Here is an 11,225-nt window from a genome sequence, read left to right on the forward strand (position 1 = left end):
GAAGTAGATACTTTTGAGTGTGTAGCAGAAAAGTATGCACGTTTTTGGAAAACACTACTACGTCATAAAATTGCGTCTGGTGACATAATTGCGTTCATTTTACATCTGCTGTCAATTATTCAGATAGACAACATTCTTACATGACATTTTTGCCATTGCACAAAAAATACACATCGACATTTCTTTTCCGTTACTCGCAAGTTTATTTATCCTTACCGTGCCCTACACTGCTCATTATCTGTTCTACAAATGCTTACCAGCTTATTCGCGAGACAAGAAAGAGAGCGTCAACGCAGATCTACTGTTCACAAGCATAATGTCCGGAGACCGGTGCTGATGTTTTTCCACAATGCTGTATGTATGCAATACATCACAAACTTACAAACAGCTGCATTACGCTTATCCATTTTCATATTAAAATGTTACATTGAACATGCTTAAAATTAATTTATATTTTATATTAAATATTTTCTAAATAATTTGTAATAATATTTAAGGAATTATTATTGTTTGCTGTTAATATCCGTGAAAGAACTAAAAAAAAAAAACTTTTAAATAAAGTTTCAGTGTTGGCTTTAAGTTTAAATATTTAACCATTTCAATTAAATACTATACACCAAGAAATAAAGACAGGCCACTTGCATGATAATATATTCTTTGTTGATCGTTTTCTAGAGTGGAAACCCCACATCATACTGTCAAATTAATGACACAGTTCCCATCCTGAGGCTGTATTTTGATGGGGAGTCTGACCTCCGCCCTGATCTGTGCCTCAGCCAAGCATCCATACTGCACCTGATCAACGCAGTCCCTTACGAGGTTCAACAGGGATGGTCAATAGAAATAGAAGTGCTAGTGTTCGTCTACTGGCTGGCCCATGCGGCATCCTATGGAGTGGTTGCTTCAGCCTTTGATAACCCTCGGTCTACAGTCCATAGGCTTGTGCACAGGGTCAGCAAGGCCATCCTTGGCCTCCTAAGAAGAGTCGTTCGGCTTCCTCAAGGTGAAGAGTTAGAGGAGGTGGGTGCAGGATTTGCCAGGCTTGCAGGCTCTCCTGTTTTCAGTGTGGCAGTCTGAGCCATTGACGGCTGCCATGTTCGTATAAAGCCTCCATCAGTCAACGCTGCCTGTTACTTCAACAGGAAACTGTTCTTTTCAATTCAGTTCCAGGCTCTGTGTGATCACCAAGGAAAATTCCTGGATGTCTGTGTAGGCTTTCCTGGTTCTGTGCACGATGCAAGGGTCCTGAAACACAGCGCAATTTATCACAAAAAAAAAGTACCCACCTGAGGGCCGGTGCATCCTAGGAGATGGGGGGTATCCCTGCCTAACAGCCTCTATATGCATTATGACCCCCTATCGTGAACCTGTTGCTACCCCTGTTGAAGCTCGCTACAACAGGCATCACTCCAGGGCAAGGTGTGTTGTTGAGTGGGCTTTTGGCATGCTAAAGTCATGCTGTGTGTTGTGACATACTGTTGTGACATGCTGTGTCGTCCTTCACAACATGTGCTTTGCCAATGGTGACATAATTGAAGCTGAAGATGTGATCACCGATGATAATATCGCCAACCATGAAGAGAATGCAGAACGTGATTTGTGGTGATGCCATGAGGAGCCGTCTGGCAGCAGCAGTTTCTGCACCTGATATCGGAATGTAATATTAAGAGGAGCATTGTCAACTCGTTTTGTATGTAATATATTACCCTGTTCTTTCTTCAGTACATACATGCATACATACTGGGGGTGGGCAACTAAACCATAATGAGCTCTGGGGCAGTTTCTTTTTAATATAGAGAATGATTAACAAACCTTTTACAATCATATTGTAAATACAATTGTCAGGCTTATTGCTAATTCAGTTTATGTTGTTGTAATGTAATTACACTTTCATTTGAATAATTTAATGTACCTCTTTCTTTTTGTCACACTAATGGTGCGTTCACACCAGACGCGAATGAAGTGTTAAGCGAGTGATTTACATGTTAAGTCAATGCAAAGACGCGAATAGACATCCTGCGCGCAAATTGAGCGTTTTGGGCGAATCGCTCGAGTTGAACAATTTGAACTTTGGCAGAAACAGGAATAAAAAGGATCTTGCTTGGAAGAAAGTGAGTGAGGAGGTCGGACAATCTGTTAAGTTGTAAAAAACACTCTTTACTCAATTTGAGCTATATATACATATTGAGTTGATGTGTTTATTCAGAGGAAGTGTGCAGAAAGAAGTGGAACAGTCAACAAAATCCATGTCAGCCATTTCGCAACGAGACCGGAGCCGCCTGGCAGAAGCCCCTCCCTGACGCGAATTCGCGTCTGTTGTGAAGTGAATTTCACGTGCGAATGAGGCGAATTTCATGCGCGAATGAAGCGAGTAAACTCAAAATGTTCAAGCGTCCAACTACACGCGAATAGCGCAATTTATTTGCGCAAGTCGCGTCTGGTGTGAACGCACAGTAACATTCCCTTGCTGTCAGCCAGTTAACAGTCTTACCTGTACCTGTCTGATTTGGCTGATGCTCAGTGGGTTCTTCCTCACTCTCTGAGCCTGCTTCTGCCTCATCTTCAACGAAAGTATAAGTATTAAAAATTTTATTTAATATTATACATCATAAATCTATATTATATAGCCTACTAATAAACAACTCACTTAGAACATCTTTTAACTATTTAAAGGCCTACTATTAATATGCTTTTAATAAAATGTTTTAAATATGATGTGTTATATACTGTAGATTACTAGTATCAACTAAGACAAGTGATTATAATGGGAAATATGATGATTTACCTGTTGGTTTGCTGGATCTTTGAATCTATGTTTGCAATGTTTAGCAGCCTCCGTCTTTCTCTCCGTCTCTGTCTTATTTGTTTGTGAAGGCTTTTTTATTTATTTTTTTGTCTACAAAGTGTGCCAACAACAGCAAACTTGTTTTTTATCTATATTAGATCTCATCGGGTACAATAATTTGATTTGAAATTCTAAGAATGTGGATATTTTGTTGTTAGCATTTTTAGAAGACCAAGAGCAAATCATTACCGACAGAAATACAAAAACAAACTAGCCTAACAAATTATTAATTCAGCGGATCAACCACTGACTGTAATGTGAAATGTAATGCATCTACCTGTCAATGCAACAACCTTCGGGAACTGTTGTCTCCAGTCCTCTCTCCAGAGAGCTGGCACATTGTGAGTGATGCTGCGGAGCAGGCGGGAAAACACGGAGAGGATCAGCGGAATCAGTCAATCTTTAGCGAAGTGGTGACAGAACGCTTTGAGATAGGGTAATGGGTTGGTGAGAGGGGCAGCTCAGCCGATCTGGGCAGAGGGACAGTGGCCACCGGGCCACCCGCTGTGCTGCAGCCCTGGCCTAGATACGATATTTCTCACATCTGTGAGACAAGTAACCTATACTCTGGTTTTGGTTCATTTTTATGACGCACTCCACAGTTGAAGGAAGCGCACCTTGTTTTTGTTTTCTTCATTTTACAAAATCACAATGATTTGTTGATATTATGAGCATACACAAATGCTTAATTGCATACACTAATTGCTTCCACAGTCCACACAAACACTCGGATATGCCTAATAACACATTTATCTACATTAACGTCATGTAAGGTGCTACTACTTACGTTTCAATTTTAAATGATAAGCCATATTTGAGGTCGATAAATGATAGGTTTGGATTGATGTAGCCTCTAATTACCACAAAATTACCACAAAGACCAGCCCTTTACGATCCGTCACAGACGCAGACAGTTTCTTTCTATTTTCCTTTTTTCTTTTTATTCCTGCAACTAACCTAATAATAAAATTTTGGTCGACTAATGGTTCTAAAGACACCACAGACAGCCGCAAACTTATAACTGTTAACTCGTTTATTTTCAGGCAAATTAATCAAATCAAATTAATAAATCCTGAGATATTTCAGATATTTCTTTGTGTGCCATATCAGCATCAAAACTTCAAAAACAAGGAGTTTTTGAAATGATGAAAAAACTAAAAAATTATACAATGTATAAAAACAAAGCAAATCAAAGAATAATGAAAAAAAAAGGTTATTTTTTGAAAGTGATTTGGCAAACACCTCCTAATACAGCATCCATCACCCCATACCACTTCCAGGATGCTGCTGTCAGTTCCCCATCCTCTGTGCTGACCCCTGACTGTGGACACTTAAGATCCTGTAACAAGAAAACAAGCAAAATAAATACATGAACAGTATTAAAACAAAGATAAAAAAAATAAGTACAAATTACTTACAAAAAAAAAAAAAATTTATAAAAAAAAATTACTTTGTACTTCTGCTTGAGGTTTTCCCATTTCTTTTTGACCCAAGCAGCAGACACTTTACCCTGCAGAAAAACACATTAATATGCAAATTAGCTTTAGTTTAGAGATACATTGTATATAATGAGAAAACCTGTTTATGGCCATTTTACACACATTTTGCATAAAGAAAAAAGGTATCGAATCATAATCGTAAATAATGTTTACAGCTAGTCTTTAAAACTGTGGTTTCACAAAGAAATTCACATGCAGAAGCTATTTAAATTTATATACAAAGCTAAATGTTGGCATAGCAGTAATAAAATAATCAACCTGACTAGATGAAAAAACAACAACAAAACAAAACAAAACGGAAGAAGAAAAGAATGGAGAACAGAACACTAGTTCAACCCTGAGACAACCTATAACCTATTGCATGTCATACATATACTAGCATTCACATCAGATTATATTTCACAATTCAATTTCAAAAGAATTTTACAATTTACTTTCATACAACACCAAAACATGCAGTTTTACTGACATTCAGTTACTTAATCATAAGGGAACAAATTATGTATAAATATTTTCACACATGATTGAGTGTACTGTAGGTATCAGTAAATGGCATTTAATAGGCGGTGTTTCCAAAATTAAACACATGAGCTGTTAGTTTTGAAAGATGTGTCTAATGTAAAGAACTGTTTAGTGTTTTCACTGAGTGTGTCTCAAGTACAATTTGCAGTGTGAAAGCAATTTTAAAACACTTATATGCGACGACTTGACAATTGACCATGGCAACAGTAGGATGCTCAAATGATTTGTACAAATATATTATAAAAAGTGTTTTATTCAAAAATTCTGTAAGAATGTTGATGGTTAGCTAACTGGATGCCAAAGTAGCCTACATTTTAGTTTAATGAACCTCAACAGATTTAGCCCAAATTTATGAACACAAGATCCTTTCAAGACTAAACCCTCTTAAAAATCACTGAATATTTGGTACAGTGTTGGAAGAGCTACTAATCCATCAACCATTAAAAAAATAAAAAATAAATAAAGATCAGCTGTCTTTTCAAAACATTTCAAAAGCTGTAAATGTTCCAAACACCAGCCAGCATCAAAAGGGTCAAGCCCCTGAAGACTTTATACATATACTAAATGAATCTGTGATAATAAATGCAATCAAATCTCATTTGCATGAACACAATACACATTGTTGAAACATATTTATAGTGATGTCCCGCAGCAATTTAAAGTTCCTTTATGCATAAATAACATTTCACATTTCCATGAAACGTTCCTTTCTGCATGATTACACAAACACAAACACAGATGAGGAACACAGTTCACTTCAGAAACTAGTGTTAGTTTGGTGGCATCTTAACAACACCAAAACTGTCAGAAAGTGAATGAAGATATAGAAAAATGTACAGAGAACATGGGAAAAACATCAATGATATCTATGAAAATGACTTTGTTACAAAGGGTAAATTTGGAAGAAAGACCACGGACAGTAACGCAACAAGAATCCAGTCATCTGAACTCAAAGGTACTGAGATTGAGAATGCATTTCATCACACAACATAATAGCACAAATTTTGATAAAGCAGTTCATATTCATGAATGAGTATCTGACTAAAGAGAGAGCAGCTAAAACTGGAGAATTGTTTTGGTAAAGTGTGTCCGTTTCTTTGATCTTTTTAGTAGTTTCTACATAACAGGAATATAATCTGATTAGGTTTCATAGGTATTTGTACGTTAAGTGTAATTCTAGTGTATATATGGACCACATGAAAAACATCAACAAAATAAACTCAAATGTTAAATCTGTTTACAATGTAAATAATGCACAAATTTTTCATCTTTTTAGGTTCATTAAAGAAATTTATGGAATTTATAGATGATTTAAGGTGTTTAGGTATAATACTTATGTATATTACTTATCCCTTTGAAGTTACTTTGTCAGCCTTATGTCTTACATAACAACTCAGCTTTTAATAATGACACGGCTTACAGAAGGAAAGGAATCCCAGGGCTCGCAAAATCGCTAGCCCGACGTCCCGGGCCTATTGTGTTTTCCAGTCGGGCTACCAAAATGTATCATTGCCTGCCCGACGGGCTCCTTAAGCACAGATCTCCCGCGGGTCCTTAAAAACTCTTAAAGTGAGTTGTATCAAAATTAAGGCCATAAAAAGTTTTAAATATGTTAAATGGTATAAGAAATGTCTTAATTATAATTTCAAGAGGTCTTACAGTTGGGGATGGAAAGACATGAGTGGCGATAAGGCAGGATTAAACCTCAAAAGGCAATGATGTCATTGAATAAATATGAGCGCTGCACGTTTCAAGTCAAAACGCGGCGCGGATGTCTTTATGTGAATGTATCTGAAGGGAACCGACTGTCCTCAGAAACTTGTCGTTGGCATTTTAACTTAATTTTACCTATAATTCCTGATAAAGCAGCGTTTAAGAGCGCGGAGCTGCTTTGTGTCCAGCGTTTCCGGGGAAACCGCAATATTTCAGCGCTCCTAAAGCGCCACCTCGTGGCAGAGAATGATTTTGCATTTCCAATAAGCCTTTCTTGCTGTTTATGGTCAGATCAATGCAAATATCAACTCATGTTTTTACGCAGCAAACACATAGAGTTGTAAATGAGAAAGAAGTTGATGTGCCTTCTAAAAATCTACACAATTAAGACAGTAATATTTATACGTTTTAAATTAACAATTTATATGCTTGATTGATCCTTTTTCATAAAAACGGTCTATAGCCTGAAACGCTGTTGAATAAGATTTTTGTTTTCGTGAAAACCTGTATCTGAACTGCAAATCATGTAATTTTATGGCTCAAAACTGTATGTTACCATAGACATTGTCCAACCTCGCTCATTCTGTGTTCATTTTACTTGTGCAGCTCTTAAAATGGGTCATAAATTGCCTTAAATATATTTTTTAAAATTCTGCAGATACCCTGTAAATAGTGAAATAAAATTCCTTCCTTCATATTTGTTGATATTTGTGTATTGATAATATTTTTGATTGACATTTAAACTCCTATCTGATTTTCTATATTTAAAAAAAAAAATAAATAAATAAAATAGTAATTTTTTAATTCGGGCTAGTTGAATTAATTTTCGGGCTACCAAAATCTGAAGAGTACCTGCCCGAAGGGCTACCAGGGATTTTGAAATTTTGCGAGCCCTGAATCCTAATATATTTGTACCTTCCAGAAATGTCAGTTTTGGAAAATCTGACGATAACATTTTGAATAATCAAACAGTGGCAAGTTTCTGGTATAATCATTAAACTTCTGACAGAACAAACACCTCTTCTGAGGTGAGCTGAATTTCTGTACATAAGAAAAAAAAAAAAAACCTTTCCACACATCAGGACACACAACAGGAGTATAATAATGTCCAGCTCTGAAACGCTGCTAGTCTTAGTTGTTATGGTTATTAGTTAGTTGGTATCTAAAAAATATATTAGCCTACATTTAGGTTATATTTAAGGATGCTCTCGTCTTCACTGGAACTCTCTGAAATTCAATAAAGGTACGACTCAGAAAATGGACACAGGAGCAAGACAAAAGAAGACAGATGATCTCTATGAAAATGCTGATGCTATGAGAGGTAAAATCACAATGGAGATCAACGACCCGAATACAACAAGAATCCAGCCATCTGAACACACAGGTACAGAATGTAATAATTAATTATTTTCCTCATGAAAAATAGTAGCACAGGAACAAACCTTCAAACAGACAAAGCAGTTTTGTACCTGTGCTGTATTTAATGCTAGTGAAGGGACTAACAGCATGTCTGTGTTCTTTAGGAAGTGATTGTGTGAAGATCAGAAGCTCCAGATCAGCTGTAGTGTGTTTGGTTCTGCTGTGTGTTCTTCTGCTGACTGCAGTCATAGTACTGTGTGTCTTCTTCACTCAAGAGAGACAACAGCTCATATCCAAGAATGAAAACCTGATCACTGAGAGAGAGCAGATAATATCCAAGATTGAAAATCTGACCAATGAGAGAGAGCAGATAATATCCAAGATTGAAAATCTGACCAATGAGAGAGAGCAGATAATATCCAAGATTGAAAATCTGACCAATGAGAGAGAGCAGATAATATCCAAGATTGAAAATCTGACCAATGAGAGAGAGCAGTTGATACTCAAGAACACAAACCTGACCAATGAGAGAGAGCAGATAATATCCAAGATTGAAAATCTGACCAATGAGAGAGAGCAGATAATATCCAAGATTGAAAATCTGACCAATGAGAGAGACCAGCTGAGAAATGAACTTCAGATTTGTGGTAAAGTTTCTATTGTCTATGTAGTTATTTGCTATACAGCGGACATTTAAAAACCATGGAGTTGGATTGTGGTCTCTGTAACTTTCTGTGCACACAATATATGATTATTTTATCTGTTATAAGATACGGACAGATGAGTGTAAATGGGAATAAAAAGCTAACAGCTGAACTGGTTCTGTTAACAGTTGGGTGGACTTGCTATCAATCCAGTTTTTACTACAAGTCCAATGAGCAGAAGAACTGGACTGAGAGCAGGAGATACTGTACAGAGAGAGGAGCAGATCTGATCATCATAAACAACAGACAGGAACAAGTGAGTGAAAAGCAGTTTTATGTGTGTTTATAGTGTTTAGCAGCTGAATGAGAGATGATCAGATGAAGTGTATCTATTCATGAAATAAATGCGCAACTGTTTCTTTTGCTCAGGATTTTGTTAAGAACATGTCTGGTGCTGCTATAGTTTATATCGGTCTGACTGACAGTGATGTGGAGGGCACATGGAAATGGGTTGATGGCAGCACACTGGGCTCTAGGTGAGAAATCACTGAACTGATTATTATGTAATAAATGATTCTCACAGTCAGTATCATATCACACAGAAAAACCTAAATAAATTAAGAAATTATGTCTAAAAAACAACGGGAATCCAAAAGCCTCTGTATATATCTATATAGGTTGCTAATACAAGAGGTTACGCAACATTACACATTTTTTGTTTTTATTTTTTAATGCCTCCAGATGGACCAATTCTCTCACTTAAAAAAAATGGATTTTAAATGCCTTCACTCTATTTTAATGTGAAATATTGCATTTATTAAAAAATAGTAAGTAAATAAAGAAATAAAAAATATATATTAATTCTAATGGAGAAAATAGCTCATTAAAATTATATCAATATTGCATAGTATCATAAAATTCCCTAAAAATCATAAATAATAATCAAAAAATATTATTGAACAAAAATATATTATATTGATTTTCCTGAGAAAAAAAAAAGTTACATTTCAAGGCTTCGGTCACTTTTGACCACGAAGGAGGCAAGAGTGACTCCTAAACGAAGAGGGCCAGAGGGTTAATTCAACCAGAAATGTCTTGCAAGTAAACATAGGTTTTCTGCCATATAAGAGAGATTCCAGTCTTCAGTTACTTTTTGCACATTATTCAGTTATACATCACCAGTCATTGCAAGTCACTCCAGTAGTTAACCGTCTGGGGTCTGAGGGGGTTTTGGGGCCCTGGAGAAGTTTCTCATGTCCTGACATTTCTGCCTTTTTCAGTATCTTAAAAACATATTAATGTCTAAAGTCTGATTACACTGTAATCAGCACAAACTGGGCTACGATAATATGTGAGCAGCATGAAAGTACATGTTTGTGTTTTTGAGAAAACAACATTTATGTGTGGTTAGTGAAAACTAAAAATTTTAAGTCACTGAAATAAGGCCATAAAACACATACAGAACATTTGTTCACAAGACTTTTGAGAACTGGATGTGGTAGACTACAGTTTTTGCTACAAAATGATATAGAACATTTATAGAACATTAAAAAAAAACATCTTGGCGTTGTGAGACATTTAAATGCAATGAAATGACACATATTTTAAAATGTTTCACTTGATTTCATACATCCCAACAAACATTCCCCCTAACGTTCCCGTATGGTTCCCAGTTGGTTATTTTTTGGGGAGCCAAATAAGAACGTTCTGGGAACGTTCCCTGTAGGTTATTTTTTAAATAACCTAAATAGAACCTTCCCAGAACATTCCCTGCAGGTTATTTTTAGGTTTTATTTTTATAACCTAAAGAGAATGTTCCCTGTAGTTTATTTTTTAAGTTTTTTAAGTTTTATTTTTTAAGTTTTTTAAGTTGTATTTTTATAGGCAAAACATTGGTTGTGAAAGGAGTGAAATTATTTCCTTTATGAAATTAATTCCTCATGAGGCCAAAGCTCAGGAACTCTTGCAGCACACATGACATGCAATAAAACAATAAATGTTCTAAACTGACAGGAAGATCTGGGAGAAAGACCATTTGCTCATCTGTCCCTTGACCCATACTTAGGCTCCCTCCTCCCCCCCTGGGCATGACATAGAAGTGTCAAGAGCTGGAGTTGCTATATTTATATCATGCATTTACTGTATCTTCAGAATTCATAATCATAACCCTTTCATGTTTGGTATCATTTTAAAGGTCTCTGTGCGATTGGTAAACTGGTCTCAATTTCACATTAGTCACTTGTATTATGAGAAATATTGAAAACTTTTGTAGAATTGTGTTCTGCTGAGGAGGGGGTGTGTCCCCCTTTAGGGGTCTGCGGGAATGTTTATCCATCTTCATCCAGGAGCACTAGAACCAAAAACACTAAAAGGTCTTTTATGTTTTTACAACTGATCTGAAGATTTTTTGTCTTTCTTATTTGGGTATATAAGGGAAGTGACAAAACACTACTTTGGAATTTCTGTAGTCAGAAAACCCCATGCAGTGTGTGAGGGTCTCTGGAGCTCTGCTGCTGTGTGTCTCTCTGCTGTCAGGTATGATTCAAAATGTAATTGTGTTAAACACATAGAGCACACTGTATAATTGGTTGTGCTACTACATGTGCACGTAGGCTAATTAAGTTTATTCTCTAAAACATCTGA

The 11,225-nt window shown here is 36.3% G+C and overlaps 1 protein-coding gene across 1 annotated transcript; it reads left to right on the top strand.

Moving 5' to 3' along the window:
• Positions 1-3,365: 3,365 nt before the first annotated feature.
• On the top strand, positions 3,366-9,142 carry LOC131535855 (CD209 antigen-like protein B). Its single transcript, XM_058768362.1, has 5 exons — positions 3,366-5,821; positions 7,823-7,963; positions 8,103-8,585; positions 8,771-8,898; positions 9,012-9,142. Exons 1-5 carry the CDS (start codon positions 5,698-5,700, stop codon positions 9,120-9,122), a joined length of 987 nt encoding a protein of 328 aa, XP_058624345.1. The 5' UTR covers positions 3,366-5,697; the 3' UTR covers positions 9,123-9,142.
• The last annotated feature ends 2,083 nt before the right edge of the window (positions 9,143-11,225 follow it).

The sequence above is a fragment of the Onychostoma macrolepis genome, chromosome 03 (assembly GCF_012432095.1).
Source record: "Onychostoma macrolepis isolate SWU-2019 chromosome 03, ASM1243209v1, whole genome shotgun sequence".
In the NCBI taxonomy this organism is placed as follows: Eukaryota; Metazoa; Chordata; class Actinopteri; order Cypriniformes; family Cyprinidae; genus Onychostoma; species Onychostoma macrolepis.

Bases quoted from the DNA above. Each gene is read 5' to 3' on its own strand.
- LOC131535855 (XM_058768362.1), top strand. From the start codon at position 5,698: ATGTACAGAGAACATGGGAAAAACATCAATGATATCTATGAAAATGAC. The intron at 7,964-8,102 runs GTACAGAATGTA...TGTGTTCTTTAG, and splicing joins CCAGCCATCTGAACACACAG to GAAGTGATTGTGTGAAGATC. The intron at 8,586-8,770 runs GTAAAGTTTCTA...TTCTGTTAACAG, and splicing joins AAATGAACTTCAGATTTGTG to TTGGGTGGACTTGCTATCAA.